Source organism: Lactuca virosa, chromosome 9 (assembly GCF_052849685.1).
Source record: "Lactuca virosa cultivar CGN04683 chromosome 9, Lactuca_virosa_CGN04683_v6, whole genome shotgun sequence".
Taxonomy (NCBI): Eukaryota; Viridiplantae; Streptophyta; class Magnoliopsida; order Asterales; family Asteraceae; genus Lactuca; species Lactuca virosa.
Genome location: NC_136434.1, coordinates 102,958,256 through 102,983,190, shown reverse-complemented (window position 1 = coordinate 102,983,190; position 24,935 = coordinate 102,958,256). Strand labels below are relative to the sequence as shown.

Below are 24,935 nucleotides of genomic sequence, written 5' to 3'. Positions count from 1 at the left end.
TGCATTGGATTTGTTTCCACAGAAGCAGCTGATGCTTGAAGAATGGACCATGAAATTGAGAGTGATTCTTAGCAACATTATTCTTTTAGATTGTATTAGTGTCTTTGTTAGATTTTGATGTTTTTTTTTCCCTATTTGAAAGTTTATTTAGTTTTATTCTTTAACAATAAATGTAATTCTTAGCAATTGTTACCCGTATTCTATAAGAATTAATGTAATTTTTGTTTTTATTCTTCAATTGACGGTTCAAGGATTTGTTATTCTCCAAGAAGTTTTTAAAGTTATGATCAAGAAATAGGTTCAAAAAATATTTTTATTATTTTATAGTTCAAGAATATTTTTATTTTTGATAAATATATTCTGTCAGAATATCCGAGAATTATTATCACTACAATCAGATTTTTAAAATTAATAGAATCTATTATCCCTTAAAATATGCAATTTTCCTTTTTTAAATTTATGTTAATTGACTAAAATACCCTTAAAATGAAATTAGATGGTATTTTCTAATTATCTTTAATTTAATAATATGTATTATTCACTTTCTTAAAATAAGTAAAATTGATTGGTCCACATTTATGCATACAATAACACAATAATTACTTTGAATAGAATAACCTAAGCCTATATATATATATATATATATATATATATATATATATATATATATATATATATATATATATATATATATGTTTATTTTTTAGATTACTTCATTTAACCTATTTTTTTCTTGGAGACGGCTACTACATTCTTTCAATGGAGGCTTCAAAGAACAACGATGTATGTGTCGTTTTTGGCTGAAATTTTACCCCATTATTGATTAGAAGTAGTTTTTATACATATAGTTTCTTTTTTTTTTCCGAAAAAAAATGAAACCGTAGGTTTCATACAAAACCTACGGTGTACAAGTCTACAATGCACAAATTGTGCATTGTGAACTTGTACACTGTAGGTTTCTCCCTGAAACCGTATTTTTTTTACATACGGTTAAGGAGACCGTAGGCCATCGAGAGCATACTGTAGGTTTCTAAAACCTACGGTTTTGATTTCCAAAAATGAAAAAAAAAATTATCGTTAAATCGAAACCGTAGGTGAAAGGGTGAAAGAGTAGACAATCCTAATCGTCTATGGTTTTGGTGGCTATTTTGAGACAATTGCTAATTTTTGGCTAAAAATGGGTAAGTAATTAGTGTTTTTGGCTATTTTAGGGCCTGTTTGATAAGCCTTCTAACTGGGTCCAAGTTAAGACCCGATCCTCAATCCCTAATCAGCTTGTTTGTTTTTGCCTTTTGCATTCTACTCGGTCCCCAATTTTATGCCAATTCGGTCCTCCAACAAAAAGAAGTTGACTCAATCCTTCTTTTACCTTTCACGTACGCCTTCACATCTTCCTACAAGAACGATATTCACCATCGCTCCTACCCCTGCTCACGCATTCTCTCTTCGTCTCCGCTCCGGTATGGAAATATAGAATAAAGTGCGAGGGGAGAGCTCTGAAGGTCGTCATCGTCGACTAATTGGGGTCGTATTTGTGGCCTCTTTCCTATCGAAATTAAGGTTTCTCAATCCAATATAAAGGTAATCCCGCGTCCTCTCTTTGATTCTTGTATTCTTTGACACTTGGAAAGAGCTTCAATTAGTGATTTTTGGAGTATAATCTGAGGTATGCAGTTTTTACCTAACCCTGCTGCTCATTACACATAATCTGAGGTATGCAGTTTTTACCTAACTCTTCAATATGTAAATTATTTTCTAGGTATGTAGTTTTTACCTAACCAAGAATATTACTAAAATACCATGCTGCTAAGATGGTCAAGGCATAGTAGGAAACAAGTAAACGACCCCATGGGTAAAATAGTTAATACGTAGAGTGGAAGAAAGTGTGTTGCATCAACTCAAGAATTATCAAATGCCATTACAAATCGTTAATACATATGGTGCTATTTATTTTGATTTTTTTTATTGTAATCTATTCTGTAGGTACTTTTGATCATAAATTTTGACCATATTTTATTTTGAATATTGCAAATAGGGATGTCAACGGGGGCAAACGGGACGGACAGTGCATCCTCCGCCCCCGCCCCCGAAATTTTCCCGTTCCCCCGTCCCCGCCCTCGAAATGTTCAGCATTCCTACCCCCGCCCCCGCCCCCGAATCCCCTTTATTACCCCCCCTCCCCTTTATCGAAATTAAGGTTTCTCAATCCAATATAAAGGTAATCCCGCGTCCTCTCTTTGATTCTTGTATTTTTTGACACTTGGAAAGAGCTTCAATTAGTGATTTTTGGAGTATAATCTGAGGTATGCAGTTTTTACCTAACCCTACTGCTCATTACACATAATCTGAGGTATGCAGTTTTTACCTAACTCTTCAATATGTAAATTATTTTCTAGGTATGCAGTTTTTACCTAACCAAGAATATTACTAAAATACCATGCTGCTAAGATGGTCAAGGCATAGTAGGAAACAAGTAAACGACCCCATGGGTAAAATAGTTAATACGTAGAGTGGAAGAAAGTGTGTTGCATCAACTCAAGAATTATCAAATGCCATTACAAATCGTTAATACATATGGTGCTATTTATTTTGATTTTTTTTATTGTAATCTATTCTGTAGGTACTTTTGATCATAAATTTTGACCATATTTTATTTTGAATATTGCAAATAGGGATGTCAACGGGGGCAAACGGGACGGGGAGTGCATCCTCCGCCCCCGCCCCCGAAATTTTCCCGTTCCCCCGTCCCCGCCCCCGCCCTCGAAATGTTCAGCATTCCTACCCCCGCCCCCGCCCCCGAATCCCCTTTATTACCCCCTCCCCTTTATCGAAATTAAGGTTTCTCAATCCAATATAAAGGTAATCCCGCGTCCTCTCTTTGATTCTTGTATTTTTTGACACTTGGAAATAGCTTCAATTAGTGATTTTTGGAGTATAATCTGAGGTATGCAGTTTTTACCTAACCCTGCTGCTCATTACACATAATCTGAGGTATGCAGTTTTTACCTAACTCTTCAATATGTAAATTATTTTCTAGGTATGTAGTTTTTACCTAACCAAGAATATTACTAAAATACCATGCTGCTAAGATGGTCAAGGCATAGTAGGAAACAAGTAAACGACCCCATGGGTAAAATAGTTAATACGTAGAGTGGAAGAAAGTGTGTTGCATCAACTCAAGAATTATCAAATGCCATTACAAATCGTTAATACATATGGTGCTATTTATTTTGATTTTTTTTATTGTAATCTATTCTGTAGGTACTTTTGATCATAAATTTTGACCATATTTTATTTTGAATATTGCAAATAGGGATGTCAACGGGGGCAAACGGGATGGGGAGTGCATCCTCCGCCCCCGCCCCCGAAATTTTCCCGTTCCCCCGTCCCCGCCCCCGCCCTCGAAATGTTCAGCATTCCTACCCCCACCCCCGCCCCCGAATCCCCTTTATTACCCCCGCCCCCGTTCCCCCGCCCCCGATTGATTTTGGGCTGCCTTTTTTGGGGCTAAAAGAAGTTGTTATTTAGGCTAAAAGAAACTATTTTTTAGGTAATAAATAACTATTTTTAGCAGAATTTTATATGTTAAAAATAAAAAAAGTTATGATATCTTAAAAACATTACACTAACAATTTAAAAACATGTTTTTTTGATGAATTTTAGAAGCTCAAAATCATGTTATTGTTTATTATATTTATATAGTTAATATATGTAAATATATGTGTAATTTATTAACGGGGTCCCCATGGAGGTTTCAGGACGAGATTGTCTACCCCCGCCCCCGCCCCCGAAATTAAAACGGGGGTTAACATTGCCCCCGCTCCCGTCCCTGTCCCCGATTTTTTTTAAAAAATTCCCCCAAACGAGACGGGCCCCCACGGGACTTTTTGACATCCCTACTTGCAAACATATTATGATCATGTTAATGTTGGTATTAAACAAGCATATTATGGCAGAGTTTTTTCTTTGTAATTTTGTTTAGAAAAAGTTATGCTCCCTTAATTATACAATAGAAATAGTTCTTGAAATCACTCTTTAAAGACATATTATAAATTGATTATAATTATCAAGATTGCATATTCTATTATAAACATAATCCCAAACAAATGAAAAAAGAATCAAGCAACATAAAGATTAGTCATATGTTTTGTGGTCATAAAGGTAATATAGTCATTTTTCATCATTCATCATAGTCGGTCAGAAAATAATCAAACAACATAAACTCAGTCAGATGTGGATTCAGTCAGAACTTCTAACTCAGTTAGCTTCTAACCCAGTCAGCTTTAACTCAGTTAGCAACTATTAATCGACACCTTAGTAATTTTCTCTTTTTATTTTTATCTAATTTTACACAGTTAAAAACTAACATCTACTTTGCCAAACAGTTTTGTACAGGTAAAAGATATAACGTCAATCTTCCTCCTACTAGCTATTTTTTTTTCCAAACACGGCCTATGTATAATTGCAAAATCAATGAAAATAAATTTGATAAATGAAAAACTATGTTATAAAAATAATCTTTAATCGAATAAAAATATACTCCTAAGTGAATTACGCATAAACATATTTTATGTGTGAATAAGAATATGTGTATTTTAAATAGTAAAAAAGTATCTATCACTTAAAAGTTTTGTTTACAAAAGTAAAAGCCGAATGCCATTAAATATTAAAATAGAATTATCATAAAGAAAACACTTTTATTAATTTTTGAAAATAATACAAAATTTATTAAAACTTTGATTTTACTGTGATTGCTACATACCAGACGATGCCTATTTCTATGAATGGTTGACACAAAAGAAGTAAAAATGAAAGAAAATAAGAAATTTGTTTTTTCTTTGTTGATAATGTATGACGAGGAATATTTATATCGCATGTTGAGTTTTCCGATTTTAAAAAGAAAAAATAGTTAATTTTTGTTAAACACGTGGATACGAAAACTTTAATTTGGTTCATTCTGTGAATAAAAAAAATGCCCAAGTAAATTATTTTTCATGTAAAAGTTTATAAATTATGCAATTATTTATGGGATGTTTAGTTCGCAAAATGTTTTTATAACGAACGAAATTGACCCAAGGAATTAGAATATGCAAGAATTGGAACATAAATAAATTAAAATTTGATATAAACACAGAAACTTTTAATAGTAGTGCCAAAAAAACAATCCGATCAAATATAAAATAGTAGCGGCATTAATTTTTAAAGACGTTGCACTTAAAAGAAAAACATTTTTTTATATTAACGGACTGAAACAGAATAGTGGTCCGAGACCAAACTTGGTTGACATGAAATGAAATCTATAGTTTGGTTTGCAAATTTGTTAAAGTAATTGAAAAGTAAGTTATATAATATGACAAAAATATAAATTTTTGATTTTTTTGAGTTGTTATTATTCATAAGAGTATTTTTGTCATTTTGTAACCACCTAGACTTGTTTAAAAGGTGATAACTAAAAGCTACATAATCTTTGAAGAAGAGATAAGGAGTGACAATCTATTAAGGTGAGTAAATACAAAGAGAACATGTCCTTCCTACCGAGTACCGACTATTGATAAATGACTTGACTTAACTTTATAGTATAATACTCTTGATTGCTAAATTCGTACTATATGTATGTTGTTGCATCCATGAAACATATCACTTAGAATGGGTTAACTTGAGTGTTCTCGGACCCTTTTGAGATTAACTCCCATTTCGCTTGTGTCACTTTTTTTTTTAATTATTTTTTATAATGTATGACATGTTTACCTGTATGAAAATTAAGATTAAAGATTCATGATGGACTTAGCAAACCTATTCCATGGTTTCATGTGGGATGACCAATGTCAGGCTTATAGTTTGGGCATATAAATGGGTTTTGGGAGTGATTCTACTAACTTTTTTATACAATTATACTATTTTGGCCCGTATTATATTATAAAAGGGTTTGTTTACGGTGTAGAAAACTTAGCATGAAAACTAGAAGCATGTGTATTGTATAATTTGATTTGGTTTTGATTGCAATTATTAATGTATCTTATTCTTATATGCTTATAACTATAAAATGTTTTGAAAACATTTTTAGACTAAAGGGAGTGGGAGGCGCTAAGCCTCGCCACTGCCCTCGCTACTCCATCCCCTTCGTTATGCTAAATGACTCGCTAAGAAGAACTCGCCAAAGAGCTAGCGAGAGGAGAGAGAGAGAGATAAAGGGGAGAGCTGATTGGGTCTTTCCTTTTTTTTTCACATTTGGTTTGCTTTATTCTTTCTCTTCCTGAGAAACAATTGGGTAAAGACATGACTGAATTGGCATGTTTTCAGCTTTGACAATTTCACAAATAGGTTAGAGAAAGGGGAAGATGAGAAATGCAGCCCATGTATTCGACGAAATGTTGCTGGGAAGGATAAGACACAAAATTCTGAATTTGATAGAATTGGACCTCCGAAAATCTCAGACTTATACATTACACCCTCATCTTAATTCCTCTCACAAACCAAGTTTATGAAATTACCAAAAGGACCCTGTATTTAAATATTATACTTATTTTTATGTAATTGATTTATATTATATTAATTGTTGGTGGTTTAAAAAAATAAAATTTGATTAATATTTGTGTATTAAAATAAAGTAATTTAAATAAATTAGAAAAAAGAAAAAAAATAGAGTGCTAGGAGTGTTACCACTCCCTATCAAATGTTAAGATTAGATGTAAAATGGAAAAAATGATGTGACACTCAAAAAGCTGATGTGGCAAGGTGCTAAGAATGTTATCACTCCCCTTAGCCTTAGGAATCTAACTTTGGATTTAGATTATTGCTATTATCCAATTCCATTCAAAAGTTAACCTTCAGGTTTATTTACTAGGATCCCAAAGCCTAACGTTACTATATTGATATGTAATCTTACTAAAAAGTAGAGCTTGGATAAAAGAGTAGCTTGTATGATCTAAGAAGGCTACATTATATGTATTGTTTGTTCTTTAACTTTTGTCATGATGTAATTATACACCCTTATATTATGAAATATTAAATCTGGGATTGCTAAATTATAACTTTTGGTACCTAAACTCCATAATACCTCTTTTGAATAATTAGACATTTTTAAAAGCTAACACAATTGATTTTAACCCATACGAGGGGTGTTTCAGCATATATATGAATGAACTTTTATTTTTATTTTCTATGTCCATAACTGAAGTAAGATGAAAATTATTTTTCCTGCCATAGTCAAAGTTATTTTCCCCATCATAGTCTTGTTTAATATATATATATATATATATATATATATATATATATATATATATATATATATATATATATATATATATATATATATATATATATATATATATATATATATATATATATACTAGTTTATAACCCGTGGGAACCACGGGTTAAAAAATTAATTAAACTTTCATAATAATTTATAATTACTATTCAATTATTTTAAATAAATCATTTTAAATAAATTATTAATTAAGAGATATATCAAATTTTTAAAGTTATTATAACTTCAAATTTAACATATAATTAGAAAAAGTAAATTTGAATTTTGAAATGAGTTGTCTAATATATCTACATGACACATGACATAATATTAATGAGGAATTGTATTAGAGTGACACTTGACAAAATGAGATTAAAACTATTCATTTATTAGAATAGGGATATATATATATATATATATATATATATATATATATATATATATATATGGCTATATATATGGCTAGGTTATAATGTGGATGGACAACTATTGTGCGAACGTGTGAACAACGCTATTCTATGAGAATTACTAAGAGAATAGGTTGTTTGCTAATGTGAATACGTTCAACATTACACAACAATCGTCATTTTCATGCATTCTCACTAATTTTTATTCATTTTTGTTCTCAGACATCGTTTTTTACTCATTTTCATTCTTACAGAATACGACTCAATAAATATTCTGACAACATTCTGACAGAATGAGAATAATAATAAAAAGTCTATAATAACCTTATATACGATTTAATTAGTAAGAATGTGTGATAATGACGATAGTTATGTAAGATTGAACTTATTCACATTACCAAACAACATATTTTCTTTGTCATTCTCACAGAATAGCACTGTCCACACGTCCACACAATAGATGTCTATCCACATTTGAACCTATCTCTTTCTCTTTCTCTCTCTCTCTCTCTCTCTCTATATATATATATATATATATATATATATATATATATATATATATATATATATATATATATATATATATATATATTTTATACCTTTAATACTTGTATCGGAGATGCTTGGTTTATAAAGGAAAATATTTAAAAGTCCTTAACAATCTTATTGAATGGTGTAAGCATGTGCAACTCGAAGAAAAAGGTCGAAAAATAGAAGTAAAATCTCACTTGTAATTCTCAGATTTTCTTTGTTTACTCTCTAAAGAAATATATCAATATAGTTATTTGGGTTAATACCTTAAGGTATTAACCCAAATAACTATATTGATATATTTCTTTAGAGAGTAAACAAAGAAAATCTGAGAATTACAAGTGAGATTTTACTTCTATTTTTCGACCTTTTTCTTCGAGTTGCACATGCTTACACCATTATTTGTACATATCCGTTTTGATTTAACCCCAATATTTTTTTTGTTACTTATTTGCCACCGTTAATGAGATGACGTTCCATTTATTAAACCTTACCCGGTTAACAACCGGTAATCAAGTCCTTGCCGGTTGCCTCTTTTCACTCGAGTACTAATTCTTGGGAACATAGTAGTCACCACCTTTTCCCTCGACTGACTAACAAAGGGGTTATCAGATACGATCATCGTCAAAAGAGGGTTTTGGAAGAGGGTTTTCGAAGGTTTTCAAGGGTTTGATGGCAGAATCATCAATGGCAGAATCATCACGGAGAAGGAAAAGTAAAGAATCAAAACGACAAAGAAGACAAAGTTGAGATACGTACGTGATGAAGAGTCCGATGATGATCTTCTTGAGTTAGGATTGTTGGATGTTGAACCAGATAACTTCAATCCTACATCTAACTTGTGTGACGACCCTTTTCTTAACATTTTATGTGATGATAAAATGTTAAAAAATAATCAATTTGAAGGAGATGATAAAGCTGATGTTGAAGATATTCACCAGGAAGAGCATGAGCATGAACACCTTGAAGATGAAAATGATCTGGAAGTGGGTGTCGAGTTCAGGGTGCACGATCCTACCGTCAAGTGGAACCAAATGAAGCCTACAGTTGGTGAGTTATACGAGTCCCCTGCTCAGTTAAGGTTTGCACTCACTAACTACGCTGTAGCTAATGGATACCAACTTTGGTTCATGAAAAGTGATAAAAGCAGGGTAATTGTTAGGTGTGGGAAAAAAATGCAAAAAAAAACCATGTCCTTTTAGGATCCATGCTTCATGGAAGTATAATGAACATACTTTTCAGATAAAATCTATGGTTGAAACACATCTTTGTGCAAGGAATTATAATTTTGAACATTTGGTTAGTTGTAATTGGTTAGCAAAACACTATATTAAGGACACAATTAGGAAGCCCAAAATGACATTGCCTGAGATGATGGAGGATGTCCTTACAAAATTCTCAGTGAAAGTGTCAAAGGGGCAATGTCATAGAGCAAGGGTAAGGGCAAGGGAAATGATAGAAGGTAAACTAGAGGAACACTATGCTAAGGTATGGGATTATGCCAATGAAATCCTTAGATCTAACCCTTGAAGATAACTTGCTTGAAGCTAACTTGGAAATGGTATGCCAACCTTTACTTTAAATTTCTTATAATTAATATGTGATTTACATAGGGTAATTAACTGGATCATGTCTTACAGGGTGTAGATGCTAATGAGATTGTGCCACCAGTGCAGGGGGAAGTTGCTATACAAGGTTTAAATGTTAATGCTTGGGTTGGTGAAGATGATGAGGAAATTGATGGGGAGATTGACTTCATTGAAGATACACAAGTTGTTGGGAGGCCTAGGAAAAGGAAGATTTCTGAGAGAATTGTGAAGATTAAGCTGAAGAAAGCAGTTTATGATAAGGATGGAAGGGGTTCTAGTATTAAGAAACCAGTTAATTTGGAGTAGGACTATTTAGGAGGGGGTATCATGGGCACTATGTATTTTGCTTGCCCTTTTTGTTAACATTTCATCAGCTTTTGGTAACAACCATCCAATTGTATATCAGCATCTAGTAGTATTCAATTAGGCCTTTTTGAACATTGGTAGTTAATGGCCATTAGAAAGATTGTTGGGCAATTGGATGTTTGGTTCTGATTGTAATACCCCCTTTTATGTTATTAAGAATGCAAGTATTTAAAGTTAATATCATTTCACTTTGCTTGTCATTTCACTTGCTTACAATCATATGTTATTTTGCTTACACAAGTTTTAGTACATTCCAGTTAATACCAAGTTTTACCAAGTTTTAGTACATTACACTTGCTTACACAAGTTTTAGTAATACCCATTTGCTTACACAAGTTTTAGTATATTACTATAAGTCCATAACTACATTGTAATGAATCACTATAATGCAAATACCAAATCACATGGACATAAATAGCATTGGATTACCATCAATACACTTCTCCATCAAACATTACCATAACTACATTGATCACCTGCCCTAACCAAAATAATAAACCTACAACAACCTTAACCATACCAAAATATAAAAAAATTACAACTGCCCTAACCAACTGGTTCTTAAAATACAATGCCAATTATAAGAATTATTCCAATAATCACCAACATCACCAAAACAAACTTTAGCAACCTGATCACCTGCAGAACACCATTGGCAACAATTTCGTTATAGGGCTCCCTGTCATTAGCATAAAACTCCAACTCGTCTGTGTCAAGCCACTTGAAATATTTACACCCTTTTTTGGTACTCTGCCAACAAAATCTTCATTTAATAACTTTTGAAAGATAACAAAATGGGAAAACAAAATCCCTTAATTTTACCTTATAGTTAGGGCATGCCTTGAACTTTCTTCCTGGGTTTTTATCAGTTCTTGAAACTAAGTATTGCAGTTGATCACCACAATCACACTTGGTGCGATAAATCGGTTAGATGATAGAAGATGTTGAAGACGAAGCCATGGAGAAGAAGACGTGATGTATGAGGAAGAACACCTAACCAAGAGTGAATGAGAGGTTTTGGGGCAAATAACGATTTTGGGTATGTAAAGAGTTAGGGTTACCTGCTAAACCGACGATACCGGCTAACATTGACTTTTAATAACCAGTCAACATAATTAATGGAAATTAAGTAACAAAAAAAATATTGGGGTTAAATCAAAACGGATATGTATAAATAATGATTTTTAAGGTATTAACCCTAGTTATTTTCCTTGTGGTCACGTTGTTGCATCACCATCTAAATCTCCATATAATGAAAACATCCATTTGGTATATCACACACAATTCTCTTAAAAGAAATTTAATCAACAATGGCTTTGATGTACCTGCAAAATAATCCAAGAAAAACTATTGATTAGAGAGAGAATCGATATGGGTTTGATTAAATCAAAGATTTTAGCCATGGCTTTGTTGGAATCAATCCTCATTTCACCTTAGAAAATTTCTTTTTCAATCAACCGATTCTGATTTTTTAAAACTCATACAATAAATCACAACTTAAATAAGGATTGAAAGAGCAATTAATGAAATGGGATGCTAAATCAATTGGTAATTGGGTATCAGGTGGTGTCTTCCCTTTTTGAGGTCGAGGGTTCAAGTCCCGTCGTGGACATAGGTGAAATTAGGTGTTAGTTTAGGAGTAGATTATATATTTGTATTTTCCGGTTTTAAAAAAAAAAAATTGGTAATATTGTAATGTAATGTAATAAGGGACTAAAGTGAAATGAAAGTTCTTAGAAAAGGGAAAAATGTAATTTTGTTTTCTAAAAGGGACAAACCTGCAAATGATAATAACGATGGCCGATGTGTGTAGATCGCTCCAGATTTCAAAGATTCCAAGTAACATAAACAAAAAGGATCACTCCACAGCCAAGCAACACAAACGCTTCTGGATTTCCGATACTCTTTCTCCACACGATAATCAAAATAACGCCCAACGCCGGCAAGATTCCGGCGGCTCAGATGACCCAAACAGGTCCCCGGAGAATCCAGAACTCCGGCCTGGAGGAAGAATCCCGGGAACAATCCCAATCTTCTTCAACAGGTATGCGACTCATTGTTCCCTTGCAAGGAATAGTTCAAGGTCGAGGTGGCTTAATTTTAGGTTCAGTAATTCCTTGTGCTATGTTCTACTTCCTCCAATTCTACCTCAAACGACGCCGTTCACCGCCGAACCCGCCGCAAGAGCAGACCTCGAACCCTCCGTCGCCGACTCCTTCGTCGTCTAATCTACCGGAGCTGTCTAGGTCAGCTTCCCGCTCTAATCTGTTGTCTCGTGGCTCAATTGTTAGGCCTCATGTGTCAGCGAGGGTTCATTCTATCGCGAAATCGAACACTTCTCCTTATTACATTGGGTTGGATAGAGCTTCTGAAGATCCTTACGACAGAGTGAATAATCCCAACGGTGTTATTCAGCTCGGATTGGCAGAAAACCGGGTATAATTTAATAATTTATGCATCTGACTGTGTTTCAATCATATCTGCTAATCCTGCTACGATCATTTATCTTTTTAGCTTTTGAATCATAATTGATTGTACGTTTTCCGATTGCAGCTGACACTTGATTTGATTGAAAATTGGATTACTGAGAAATTGAACGATTCTATACTTGGAGCAGAAGGTTTGAGTGTTAGTGGCATTGCTACCTACCAACCATTTGATGGAATAATGGAGTTAAAAGTGGTAAACTATCTCTACTTCTTATGGATTCTATCATTTCCAAATTCGAGAGAATCTCAATCTTCCTTCTCACATGCCCACCATTTTCTTCCCTCTTTAAGGCCATGGCTGGATTCATGTCACAAGTTGTGGGAAAAACAGTGTCATTTGATCCATCACAAATAGTGTTAACTTCTGGTGCAACTGCTGCTATTGAGATACTTTGCTTTGCTTTAGCTGATCAAGGAAATGCATTTCTTATACCTGCACCATACTACCCCGGGTAAGTTTCATTCATTTCATTACACAATTTCAAGTTCTATATCTTATAACTCAAAATCAAAACCTCAGATTTGATAGGGACATGAAATGGAGAACAGGAGTAGACCTAATACCTGTCCATTGTAGAAGCTCAGATAACTTCACTTTAACCATTCCTGCACTCGATCAAGCTTTCAATCAAGCAAGAAAACGAGGTCAAAAGGTCAGAGGAATCCTTTTATCAAACCCATCAAACCCAATTGGAACCCTAATGACCCGTGAAACCCTTTTCAATCTTCTCGATTTTGCCCGTGAAAAGAACATCCATATCATATCAGACGAATTATTTGCAGCCTCAACTTTTGGAGAAGATGAATTCATAAGCATGGCAGAAGTTCTAGACTCACAAGAAGATCCTGACAAAGATCGGGTCCATATTGTATACGGATTATCCAAAGATTTAGCCCTACCTGGGTTTCGGGTCGGGGTTATATATTCATATAATGAAAGCGTATTGTCTGTTTCCAAAAAGATGACAAGATTCTCTCCAATTTCAGCTCCTACACAACGGTTAGTAACTTCTATGCTTTGTGATTCAAATTTTATAAAAGAATATATAGAAAAGAATCTAGAAAGGTTAAGGGGTATGTATGAGTTGTTTGTTGGAGGTTTGAAGGAATTAGGGATTGATTGTGTGAAGAGTAGTGGGGGGTTGTATTGTTGGGTTGATATGAGTGGACTAATTCGCCCTTATAATGAGAAAGGAGAATTGGATTTATGGGAGAAGATGTTGAATTTAGGTAAGATTAACCCTACCCCTGGTTCTTGTTGCCATTGTATTGAACCAGGGTGGTTTAGGTTTTGTTTTACTACTTTAGAGAAAGAAGATGTTAGTGTAGTTATGGAAAGGATTCGTGGAGTTGTTGAAACTTGTAAATAGTTATGAATATTTGATTGAATGGATTTGTGATGTTAGTGTTTAAAGGTTATAGATTTGTTGGAAAGATTGTTAGGTTTTTTTGTTTTTGTGTAATGTTAGTTGATTTGAGTAGAAAGATAGTGATTTTTAAATGTAGGGAATAAATAGTAGCAAAAGATTAATATTGATTTTGTCTATATGGTTTCATTTTGTAATGCTTTTTGTCACTTTGAATGATTCTTTATAAAGGGATATAAAGGGATCGATTTGCACTAAAAAAAGCAGATCAATAAAAAAATAAATGTTTCTTAATTTTAATTGCTATAATAAGAAAATTAATAAAATTTGTGCCATAACAAACTCAAGTTCACTCCTTAGATTCATAAATTTTAGTTGGGCTTGAAATTATACATGATTCATCACTCTCTGTGATCAAACATTCTGCAACATAGGTCCACATGTTTATTTAACTCATTGACATCTTTCATTTCAAGACAACTTATTTCACCCTCTATTTTCTAATATTATGTTGGAAGTCAATAAACATATAATTCTATTACATGTGTTATTTGTAGTTAAACATGTTATTTATTTTATTTCGAAATTTAAAAATAAGTTGATTTATATTGTGATATATTGAAATACATATTACTTAACAAATTGATTATGTAAATGACGAATTCATAATGGGCGGAGAAGATGAAAGTGAATAAATAAGTATGTTTATAAAAGTTAGTTTAGAGTAGTAAATTGTATACAAAAATATGAAGTTAGTGGTGGTTTATTGTACAATAAATGTGAGCCTAAATCTTGTTAAAGTGGTACTATTTACTAAACAGGAAATATGAGTTTATTGGAAAATCGTATAAAAAAATAAAAAATGTAACTAAGATACAAAAATGATACCTAATGGTAATGTTTTGGACGCAATTATCCTTTAGTTGCAACACCCAGATCAATGTGTACAACTTCCAGTACTTCACAATCAACTTGAGACGTGATCAAACCAAAACAAAAAGTAAAACTTGATTTCAAAATCAATCCTGATATCCCAAAGTCGAACCTCAAATAATGGTGCAACGGTGGTGACCTGGTGCGGTGCTTCGGTGGTGGTGATGAGCGGCCTGACGGTAATGCATGGTTTTGAAATAGGGTAGTTAATACGCTAAACCCAATCACCGGAATTGCAGAAACCGATGAATTGCAGAAGGTTTGGGAGAGGAATGATCATAATGAATCGACGACGACTTACCCACCTGGACTTTCTAGGGTTCCGAAGTGAAGAATGGTTTGATCCGATGGAACTTCAATCGTCGTCGGTGACGGAAGCTTCAATCGAATTGGTAGAGGTTGAGGCAGATGATGTGTCTGGTGGTTGTCAAGGCAAACAAAATAAATAACCCTAAATCTATTACACTAAAATAGTGTATAGTGGTAAATGGGTCGAATCCGCGGAGACTGGTTCAATTTTATAACTCTATGAAAATCTCTTTGTAAAAATGCTTGTAAAATGACAATAAAAGTAAAAATGGGAGGTTTTGGTCTTTTGAAATATTTAAAATAAAACTAAAGTTAAACTAAGATTTAATTGGACAATTCAACAAAAATACAAGTTTGATGTAAAACCAATAAGAGAAAGATGGTTGACTTAAAGTTTCCTCACTTGAACAATTGATAAATATATCATTAGAATCCAATGATGCAATGCTTGTTGTAAATCTTTAATTTCGCTATAGTAATCCAAGAAGCTTGAGATTACCTACACTTTTCTTAGTTGTTAAAATAGTTAGAGAAGCTCATAACAATTTCCTTAATTAAAGTCACAATTTCCATTAAACATGTAATTAGTGAAAGTCAACTAGCATTAAGAACCAAAAAGTCACCAAATCCAAGAGGGGTCAAATGCTTTCACTTCCATGTTGGAGAAAATGTTTTTGTAATTGTGTGAAGTGAAAACTAACACAATAATCACTTGTTGCTTGCTAATTTGAGGATCAATTACTTAATCAAGAAAATTAGCCAACTAATCACTACAAATACATTTAAACTCACGAATAAAAACATACAAGTAGCAAGAAGATGTTAAAACATAAAACATTCTCATAAAGATTCAAGAACAAGTTCATGGAGTTCTTCAACATTAAAGTAATTTCACCAAAGTCAACCAAGATTAGTTTAACCTAATATGGCTAAACTCAAGAAAACAAAGTAAGGATAGATTGTACCAAACATTTAACAAGAATCAAGAGCTAAAACATGATGTTCTTGGTCTTCAAAATGCTCCCAAAACTCTAGGGAAGTGATGAATTTTCGGATGTGCAAAACTCTCAAAAGAATCCCACCAAACTTCCTCAAATAGAAGCCAAAAGTAAAATCACGAAATTACCCCTGTAGAAACTCACGTGGGCCACATAGTATTCTTGCACGAGCCGCGTGAACTGACACAGAATGGGCCATTTCCATTTGTTAGGCCTGCACTGCTTTAGCCCACTGATCCAATTCTTCTTCATTAGATTGTAGCCTACAAATCTTCAAGTTTTCTTCAATTTGAGCCCAATTTGTCTTTTCCAAATCCTCCAAAGCCCGAATACTCGATCGAACAATCAATTATGCAATTGTAAATGTTGTTTTCCATCTTTTTTTAAGATCAAACTCAAATTGATTGCCAATAAAATGCCGCCAAACTAGCCCATATCTTCTTTTGATCTTCTCAAGCCCATGTTTCTTCACTGTCGTCAACGCTCATTCGAATCTTGCAATCCTGAACATCTCCGCTCCATGTTAGTCTTTTAAAAATCTGCAATCATACTCAAAGACTAGAAAGAACCCGAGTAAAGATAAAATAAAAATAAAAAGAGGAAAGATGCATAAAGACTAACTAAAATGAGATGATTTATGCTAAAACAAACTAGGAAAAGAAATAAATAAAATGAAACTATCAGTGTCATCGACTCCTGGATCCTGATTTGTTCGAGGTAGTGAGGCGGTGGATTTAGGTACTGTAGCTAACTCCACCCATTATATATATATATATATATATATATATATATATATATTAAAAATAAAAAATATAAATAAATAAATAAATAATTGTTATTTATTTTTTTGGAACAATCATTTTTATCTTATACACCATAACAAATTCGGAATTTTAAGCAATACCAATCCCAAAAATCTGAATACTAAGATGTAGAGTTTGACAATTTAGTTTTATCCAAATAATAAAGATTCCTAGTTGTGATGTAATGTGAGAGCGACATCATGAATTGCATTGTCTCTTTCTCTAATGCAACTATTGTGTATTGTGTCAATGTTAATGCATTTTATCTTCAATATCAGCTACAAAACACATTAAGATTGATATTCAGATTGTTTGAAAGAGGGATAATGTCAAAAAAGCCCATAAATTTTTCAAAAATATTCGGTTTTACCTTTGGTGAACATTTGTATCTACTAATAGGTAACCACTCACCTCTTAACCGGTTAGTCTTCATCAAGCTTCTACCTATCAGGTAAAAACATGGCTTCAACACCTTACCATCATCATCGATACTCACATCCCACCATCATCTTCATCAGGTTTCATCAGAAAAAATAAAGGAAAGAAAAAGCATAATCGCAAAGCCTAAACCCCTTCTACTATTTATCATCTTCTCCAACTGTTGCTAATCGATTCATCATACATGCCTAAAATCATGTTCCTTTTTGAAGAACATTCATGATCGATTAAACAATAATGGGTGGGGCTTGGTGCTCGATTGAAGAAGGTTTAGTACGTCTCTGAATCTTAGCCCATCAGTCAACGAGAAAAACACACACTATGTGATCAATCTGTAATAATCAAACAAACCCATATCTATGTTCATCTTAAAAAAAACCCATATTTGTGTTCATCTTCCAACTAGGCATGGTAACCCATATTTGTGTTTTAATGGTTGTTTGTGTTCATGTTGCTTTAAACCCAGATTTCAAAATCCAAATCTTCAAGAACATTGGTGGTATAAATTGATGTGGAGAAGACGAGATCTGAAATGTTGTTTCTAAAAATCTTGTTTGAGTTATGTGTTCTTTTAATGTGTGTGTATGTGTTTATCAAGAACAAACCTAAATTTGATTTGAATTCTTCTTGTTTGAGTTCTGAATTTTGTTTCCAAAATCTCATTTTTCAATCTGATAATCAATGCACACCAGATTCTTTAGTTCTGAATCTGAAATCCTTTCCTTGTTTGAGTTTGTTCTAAAATCTTATTTGAGTTCTGAATTATTGCTTGAATGTGTGTGAGTTTTGAAATCTTGAGTTTTTTCTGAAATCCTCACAATTGTTTGAATCCTAAAACCCTTGACAAAATTTAGATAAACCTACTTAAAACTCTTGATGAAATTCGTGGGTTTTGGTTTAAAACGTAATGGGTCGGTGTTGGATGTGCTCAAATTGTTTTTATTCAGTCTGTGGGGGGAAGAAAAAGAAAGTTTGGAGAGATTTTTGTGGGTTTGCATAACGTCGAGGAAAGACGAAGAGGTAACCGTCTAAGGGTTGGAAACCTGATAAAATGGCTTAAACACAAAACTTTCAACAAATATCCGGTATTAGTAGACACAAATGTTCATCAAGAGTAATACCGGATATTTTTGGAAAATTTAAGCGTTTTTATAACATTAACCATTTGAAAGAAGGTACCTGGAATGTTACCCAAGCCATATACTTACGTTTTGCCAAAGGTCCACACCAGAAGTACTTTTTGAAGACTTTCACTTTGTATCAACATTCCCTCTTTGACTACAATAGAGTACTAGATAATGACTAAGGTTATGTTTGACGTACTAGCTGAAAAGCTAGCTGTTAAATAAAAAGCTAGCTGATAAAAAATAACGTTTGGTAAAACTAGCTGAAATATATAAAATTACATAAAATGACATGTAAGAATGTGTTTCTATAATTAATTAAGGGGTGTATTTGGAAAATTTTAAAAAAACTCCTAAAAAGCTAGTCTAAGTAGCTTTTCAAAAAGCTAGCTTAGAAGCTACTTTTTGGCTTACCAAACACGACAACATAAAAAAGCTCGAAAAATAAGCTAACTTATCAGCTAGCTGTGGCGCGCCAAACATAGCCTAAATTTTATAACTCCTAAGATAACTATATTTGTTGCGATATTTAGCCAAACAATCCTGTTTAAAAAAAATCTCTACAAAAATCCTCTAACTTACAAAATGGTCCACGTTTTAACAAAAAATTATAGAAATTGTCCTTACATTGAAAACAAATAATAAAAACAGTCCCTATAGTTTACATAATAGGTCCCGTGCATAATTATTTTTATTGGAATATTCTCTATATTTCAAAAAATTACATAAATGGTTTGTTCCTAATAACAAGTTTACAAAAATGGTTCTTATGTTTCATAAAATTATAGATATAGTCCCTGCTTTCATAAAAAATAGAAATAATTCCTGAAAAACAAAATTATAGAAGTTGTCACTACGTTTCACAAAAGTAAAGAAATGATCAATGTCTAATAACAAATTTACATTAACGCTTCTATGTAAAAAAACATTAGAAAAAATACATGGAAAATATGAGATTAATAAACTCAACGCTAGTTAGATACAAAAGTTGACTTCATTTATCTCTTCTTGTTGGATGTACTTATTTCTTTGTAAATATCCAATGTATTCCTATAAATATTTGACGGAATACAAAGAGTAAATCAAGGGATTTTTTTAAACGGCTGAGTATATAAAAAGAAAACGCTACAAAAAGCTAGCAAACCAATAAAACAACTAGTTCATGAGGGGATTAAGCATCCACTCATTCTAATTTCTCCTTACCTATACGATTACAAAACCAATTATAAGAATAACTGAATCAAATAAAAACTCTTTCTTGTAATTCAAGTTTCTGAATAGAAGCGCATTACTGTAAGTCCACATCACCCAAATAAGAGAAACACGTACCGTTTCCAAGATAAGTTTATGAAAAGGAGCATTCGGAAGACCATCAATCTATTGCATCAAATCGGAAATAGAGGGGAAAATAGGAATCGGTTTATCCACCCACGACGCCAATTTTAACTATAGTTGAAGGGCTAAATTACAATTGAGAAAGATATGATTCACATTCTCTTGAACCTCTAAAAAACAAGGGCACAAAAGGGAATCAATCTCCACCCCTCCCCTAATCAAATTCGTTCTAGTATGGACTCTATATGGTGGTATTTTTTTTAATGGCCAAACTAAAAAAGGCAGACACTTTGCAATGGTTGTTATGAAAATTTGCCTTCATTTTATTAAATCAAAATTGTGTATCTTGTTAATTTTATTAATAAAAATAAACTTATCTTAAACATATAATAAAATAAGTTACTCATAAAAAATGATTTTAAACAAATATGAAAAATATTGCATAGAACCAACCTTTTTATTTCTGATTACTGAGTTTATGAAAGGTTTAGAATGTTTATTTATGTAATAATATTTTATATATTTTTTTCTAATTTATTCAAGCATAAATTATACAGTCACGTTTCAATCTAGAATCAAAATATATATTTTACTAAATGGATTAATGAAAGATATTGGACAATTGGCCTTTGAAAGTATAGAGTTTATCACTATTCACTATTTAGTTAAAACCGTGTTAAACTGGAACACAAACTTTTACTATATTGTATGGAATTGTATCCGGTTATCACTTTATACCATTCGTCCATCGTGCACATGCCAGAAAGCGTGTTTAGTCTCTATTTTCAAAAATTAACTCGGACCGTCCCTCGTTCGTTTAAAACTTGCACGTTTCGTCCCTCTGGACATAAAAAGACCATTTTGCCCTTATTTATTTCTTTTTTAATTTTCTTCTTATTTGTTTATTATTTTTAGATTAAAAAAAAAGAAAAAAACAATAAATAAACATACATGAACCCACCCCTCCCCGCTTCCCCCTCCTACGTATTCCTCTACCTTTGTCCCCCATTCTCGGTCACTCCCAACGCCGACGAAGCCCCATCAGCCCCACCTTCACCTTCACCCAAATGCGATAAACCAAAATCGGACCAGTCGATCTTCATCCTCCTCCAATCGCCTCTATCAAACCCTAGAACTCAAGAAGGAACTGTACATGGAATCATCAACAACACCACCATCGTCGGTGGAATCATCAACAACACCACAATCACCACCACCATCTCATATCTCCACTTAACCCTAAGTCGCCTCTCGTTTAAATTGTTCTCAATTTGCAGCAAATTAGAAGATCGAAAAGAGAGAAGTAAGTTGCGATTGATCCTTTCCCCAATTTCCTTTCTACTTCTCTGAATTTAATCGGTCATCTCTCTCACTCTGTCTCATAGACTGCCAGCACCTCCTGCAATCACCACCGGTCATTACTCAAACCTCAAAAAATGAAACCTGAACCTGCAAATGAAACCAAACTAAACCCTAAACTTATAAATCGAAGATGATGGAGATTCAGATCGGAGAAGCGGGTTCTGATCGAACCAAAAAAATCTAAACACAATTGGTGCAAATCAGAATTTTCATTCTTATCATACCTTGTTCGAATGGTGCAGGTTGTACGAAGGTGGTTCCGACTGTGGTGGGTTTTCCAATTTTGAAGGTATGGTTTAAATTGGGTGTTGGTTGCGGTTTGTGATGATGAACATGGGTGTAACAAGGGTGTCCGATGGTGATGTAACCCGAAAAAGGAGGAGGTAGGAAGCTGGTGGTGGGTTTTAAGGTGTTATAAGGTATATGTTTGACGAAGAAGGGTTGAATTGGGAAGTTGGCGATGGATGTACGGTGTTTGAGAGATACAGGTGGTGTTCATCCGATGATTTGTTGGGGTGGGGGCATGAAATGGGGCCATATTGTTTTTTCTTTTATTTTTAAATTAAAAAAAAATAATTATAACATTAAATAAAATGGAAAAGAAATATAAAATGGCATAATAGTCATTTTAGGTCTCGCAAGGGATGTAGCTCGCAAATTAAAACTAATGAGGGATGTAGCGTGCAACTATTAACCAAATGAGGGACGGTCCGAGTTAATTTTTGAAAATAGGGACTAAACACGCTTTTTGACATGTGCACGAGGGACGAATGATGTAATTTACCCTATTTTTTTTCTATTCCGTTCTACTAGTTATATTATATTGATATAGATGACATGATATTATAGTAGATTTCTAATTTTATAATTTTGAGAGCATGTGCTCCAAAGTGATAAATTTAATCTTTTCTTATAGAAACCTAATCTTGCAAATTTAAGCAAAATTAAAACCTTTTTAAAGCTAAAAATTGAAGTTGGTAAAGATGACAATAAGGACAAGTTTGATAACGGGGCTAAAATCTAAATATGTATGATTGATTATTGACTTTGGTTACATGTCAAAGTGTTGAAGATTTAGCTAAGATATGTAATCATTTTGTTCCATTTTAGTCGATTAAAAATTAATATGATTAGGAGGATATTATTAACATAATGATTTAATTTTAAGATATCCATACTTTTTATTTAATACACATCATTTTATAAAAATATTAATATAACGTTTTTTTATAAGTATATAGGTTTTATTAGATATAAAAATCATGTTAAATAACATAAATTTTTATTTGTTTCTTGTAAAAATAAATGAAAACCATTTTATCTACATAATCTATTTAATATGATCTTTGAAATTTGAATTATTCCATCCTAGTAACGGGTCATGTCGCCTTGATGCCCCCTGTTCGAATACGAGCGGAAAAGGTATTATTCGTTTCAAAATGAAACGAATTAAATCATTAATTATTCGATAAGAATTGCCTTTCATTATATTCCAATGTTTGATTCTATATAGAGAAAGTTTTTTCTTATTCCATTCAATAAGGATGTGTTTGGTTGGGTGGAATGGAATGACAAAGGAATGAAATTGACTAAGTAATGAAATGGTTCATTACCCTTCCATTGTCATGTTTGGTTACTTGATGGAATGGAATGATTCATTCATCCATGTTGTTTGGTATGTACAAAAAAGAGAAAGTAATTGAATAAAAATAATTTACAATGACAAAATTACCCTTACAACACAAAATTCATAGAATTCAATAAAATTCAACATTATCTATTTGGAAATTATAGTTTCTATTCTAAATGGTTTATATAAATAAGAACTTTTATTTATAATAAAAAAATCTATCTCATAAAAACATATCAAAGTCTAACCAACACTAACAAACTAAAATTATCATAATTTTCGTAACTTAAAAAACTGCAATATCATAAAAAACCATATAAATAACGTCAAACATCATCTTCAAACAAGTTCTTTACCCATTCAAAATTGTCTTCGTCCTCAACGGTAAAGAAGATTACCATCAACTCATCATTCTTTGAAAGCATACGAACTGCCTTGTTACAATCACGGACAGTTAAACCAACAACTTTTTTCATCTCAGAATTAAGTTTTTTACGTAGGTCTTCTCTATCTCTCTCGATCCCAAAAACCGCATTAAAGGTACTTGTTGCATTATCAATCTTTGAACCAATTATATCTGCCGAATCTTTCAAGCTGTTCATCAAGATCCCAACTATTTCTTCTTTTTCTCTTTCGTTGTGTACTCGAATCTTCTTTAGAATGAGCATATGTAGGACTATTCACAGAGCATCAACATCTATATCCTCTAACCCATCTCCAGTTCCTTGCATGTAATCGTCAGGCTCCTGTTGTTCGTTATTTATCTCAGATATAACATCCGTTGCTGTTTGAGCATCTTTTCCATTAGCACGATCCTTTCCAAATACAAGACATAGGTCCCAATAATGAGGAAACTTTTTGCCTCTCCATTTTGCAGCATTCTTATGTACCTAAAAAAATCCAAAAATAATAAATAATACATTATGCTAAAAATACATAAAAAATAGTTTTAGATCATTCAAGTAAAAACATTACTTGAGCATATGCTTGCCAAACAGATTGAGAAGCTTCAAGCATCTTATTTTCATAATCCCATCCAAAACCACTTGTGTTGTTTCATGACATCATATCATGCACAGCAGACCAATCGCTTTTCAAAGTTTTTATGCGTGATTCAATATGTGGTTTTGCTTTTATTCCCGAGTTGGGAAGTGATAATGCAAGTCGTATTTCCACCGCACCAAAGAACCTAGGCTTAAAACCATTGTCAGATTTAAAGTGAGAACCTGAATTGAGTATATCAACCATAGCTTCAACAAGTTTCTCGTCTTCTATATCATTCCACTTCCTTTTATTTTTTCCTGGGCCCCTATCACCATGAATTTGTGACTCCATACCTTGACAATTATAAAAAAAAAGATACATAAAGAACTATAGAAACATTAACTAAATATATAACAAGTCACTATCAAACCAACATAACTGAAAACATAATATTACTAAAATTCCATAAAAATGTATCACAATGTACTTAATACACAATAAGAAATCAGTTATGCCTAGATCTCCAAGAATTAAACATTGAGTTAGCCAAGTTTTCTCTAAAAGTCGTCCATTCATTCGATGTTCTAATTGTTGTTATGTGCTCGACTTGTGATCCAAGATCTGTATCCTCCTCAATGTTGTTTGTGTCAATAATGTCATCATCGTCAAGTGGATCATATGGAAATTCCTTTCGTATAAAGTTATGTAGAAGGCAACAAGCAATGATAACTTTATTTTGTGTCCGAATGGGATAAAATGATGGACTTCTGAGTATAGCCCATCTTTTTTTTAATACCCCAAAGCAACGTTCTATGACATTTTTGCAGCTGAGTGCTTCATGTTAAAATATTCCTCTGCCTTTTCTGGACGATGACCATTCAACCAAGTATTCAAATGATATCTTTGACCTCTGAATGGTGCGAGGAATCCTTCTCCATTCGTGTACCCGACATCAACAAGATAATAGTTGCCTTTACTAACTTGTAACCCATTTTCTCGAAGCATTGCACTACGTAGTATT

At 32.9% G+C, this 24,935-nt stretch overlaps 1 protein-coding gene, 1 long non-coding RNA gene and 1 pseudogene across 3 annotated transcripts; 1 reads left to right on the top strand and 2 right to left on the bottom strand.

Annotated features, from left to right (window-relative positions):
• Window positions 1-10,786: 10,786 nt before the first annotated feature.
• LOC145138273 (uncharacterized) lies at window positions 10,787-11,304 on the bottom strand. The gene is made up of 3 exons (XR_013721420.1): window positions 11,204-11,304; window positions 10,965-11,135; window positions 10,787-10,892 (listed from the first exon to the last, which is right to left on the bottom strand). It is a non-coding gene; the product is annotated as an uncharacterized LOC145138273 (long non-coding RNA).
• Window positions 11,305-11,973: 669 nt separating this feature from the next.
• LOC145138271 (putative aminotransferase ACS12) lies at window positions 11,974-14,045 on the top strand. 2 transcript variants are annotated; one of them, XM_079072375.1, is made up of 4 exons: window positions 11,974-12,578; window positions 12,696-12,824; window positions 12,923-13,083; window positions 13,161-14,045. In XM_079072375.1, exons 1-4 carry the CDS (start codon window positions 12,105-12,107, stop codon window positions 13,999-14,001), a joined length of 1,605 nt encoding a protein of 534 aa, XP_078928501.1. In that variant the 5' UTR covers window positions 11,974-12,104; the 3' UTR covers window positions 14,002-14,045. The 2 variants fall into 2 exon arrangements, with proteins under 2 accessions (XP_078928501.1, XP_078928500.1); XM_079072374.1 differs by having other exon boundaries at window positions 13,152-14,045.
• Window positions 14,046-23,256: 9,211 nt separating this feature from the next.
• On the bottom strand, window positions 23,257-24,265 carry LOC145136522 (uncharacterized; annotated as a pseudogene).
• Between the last annotated feature and the right edge of the window lie 670 nt (window positions 24,266-24,935).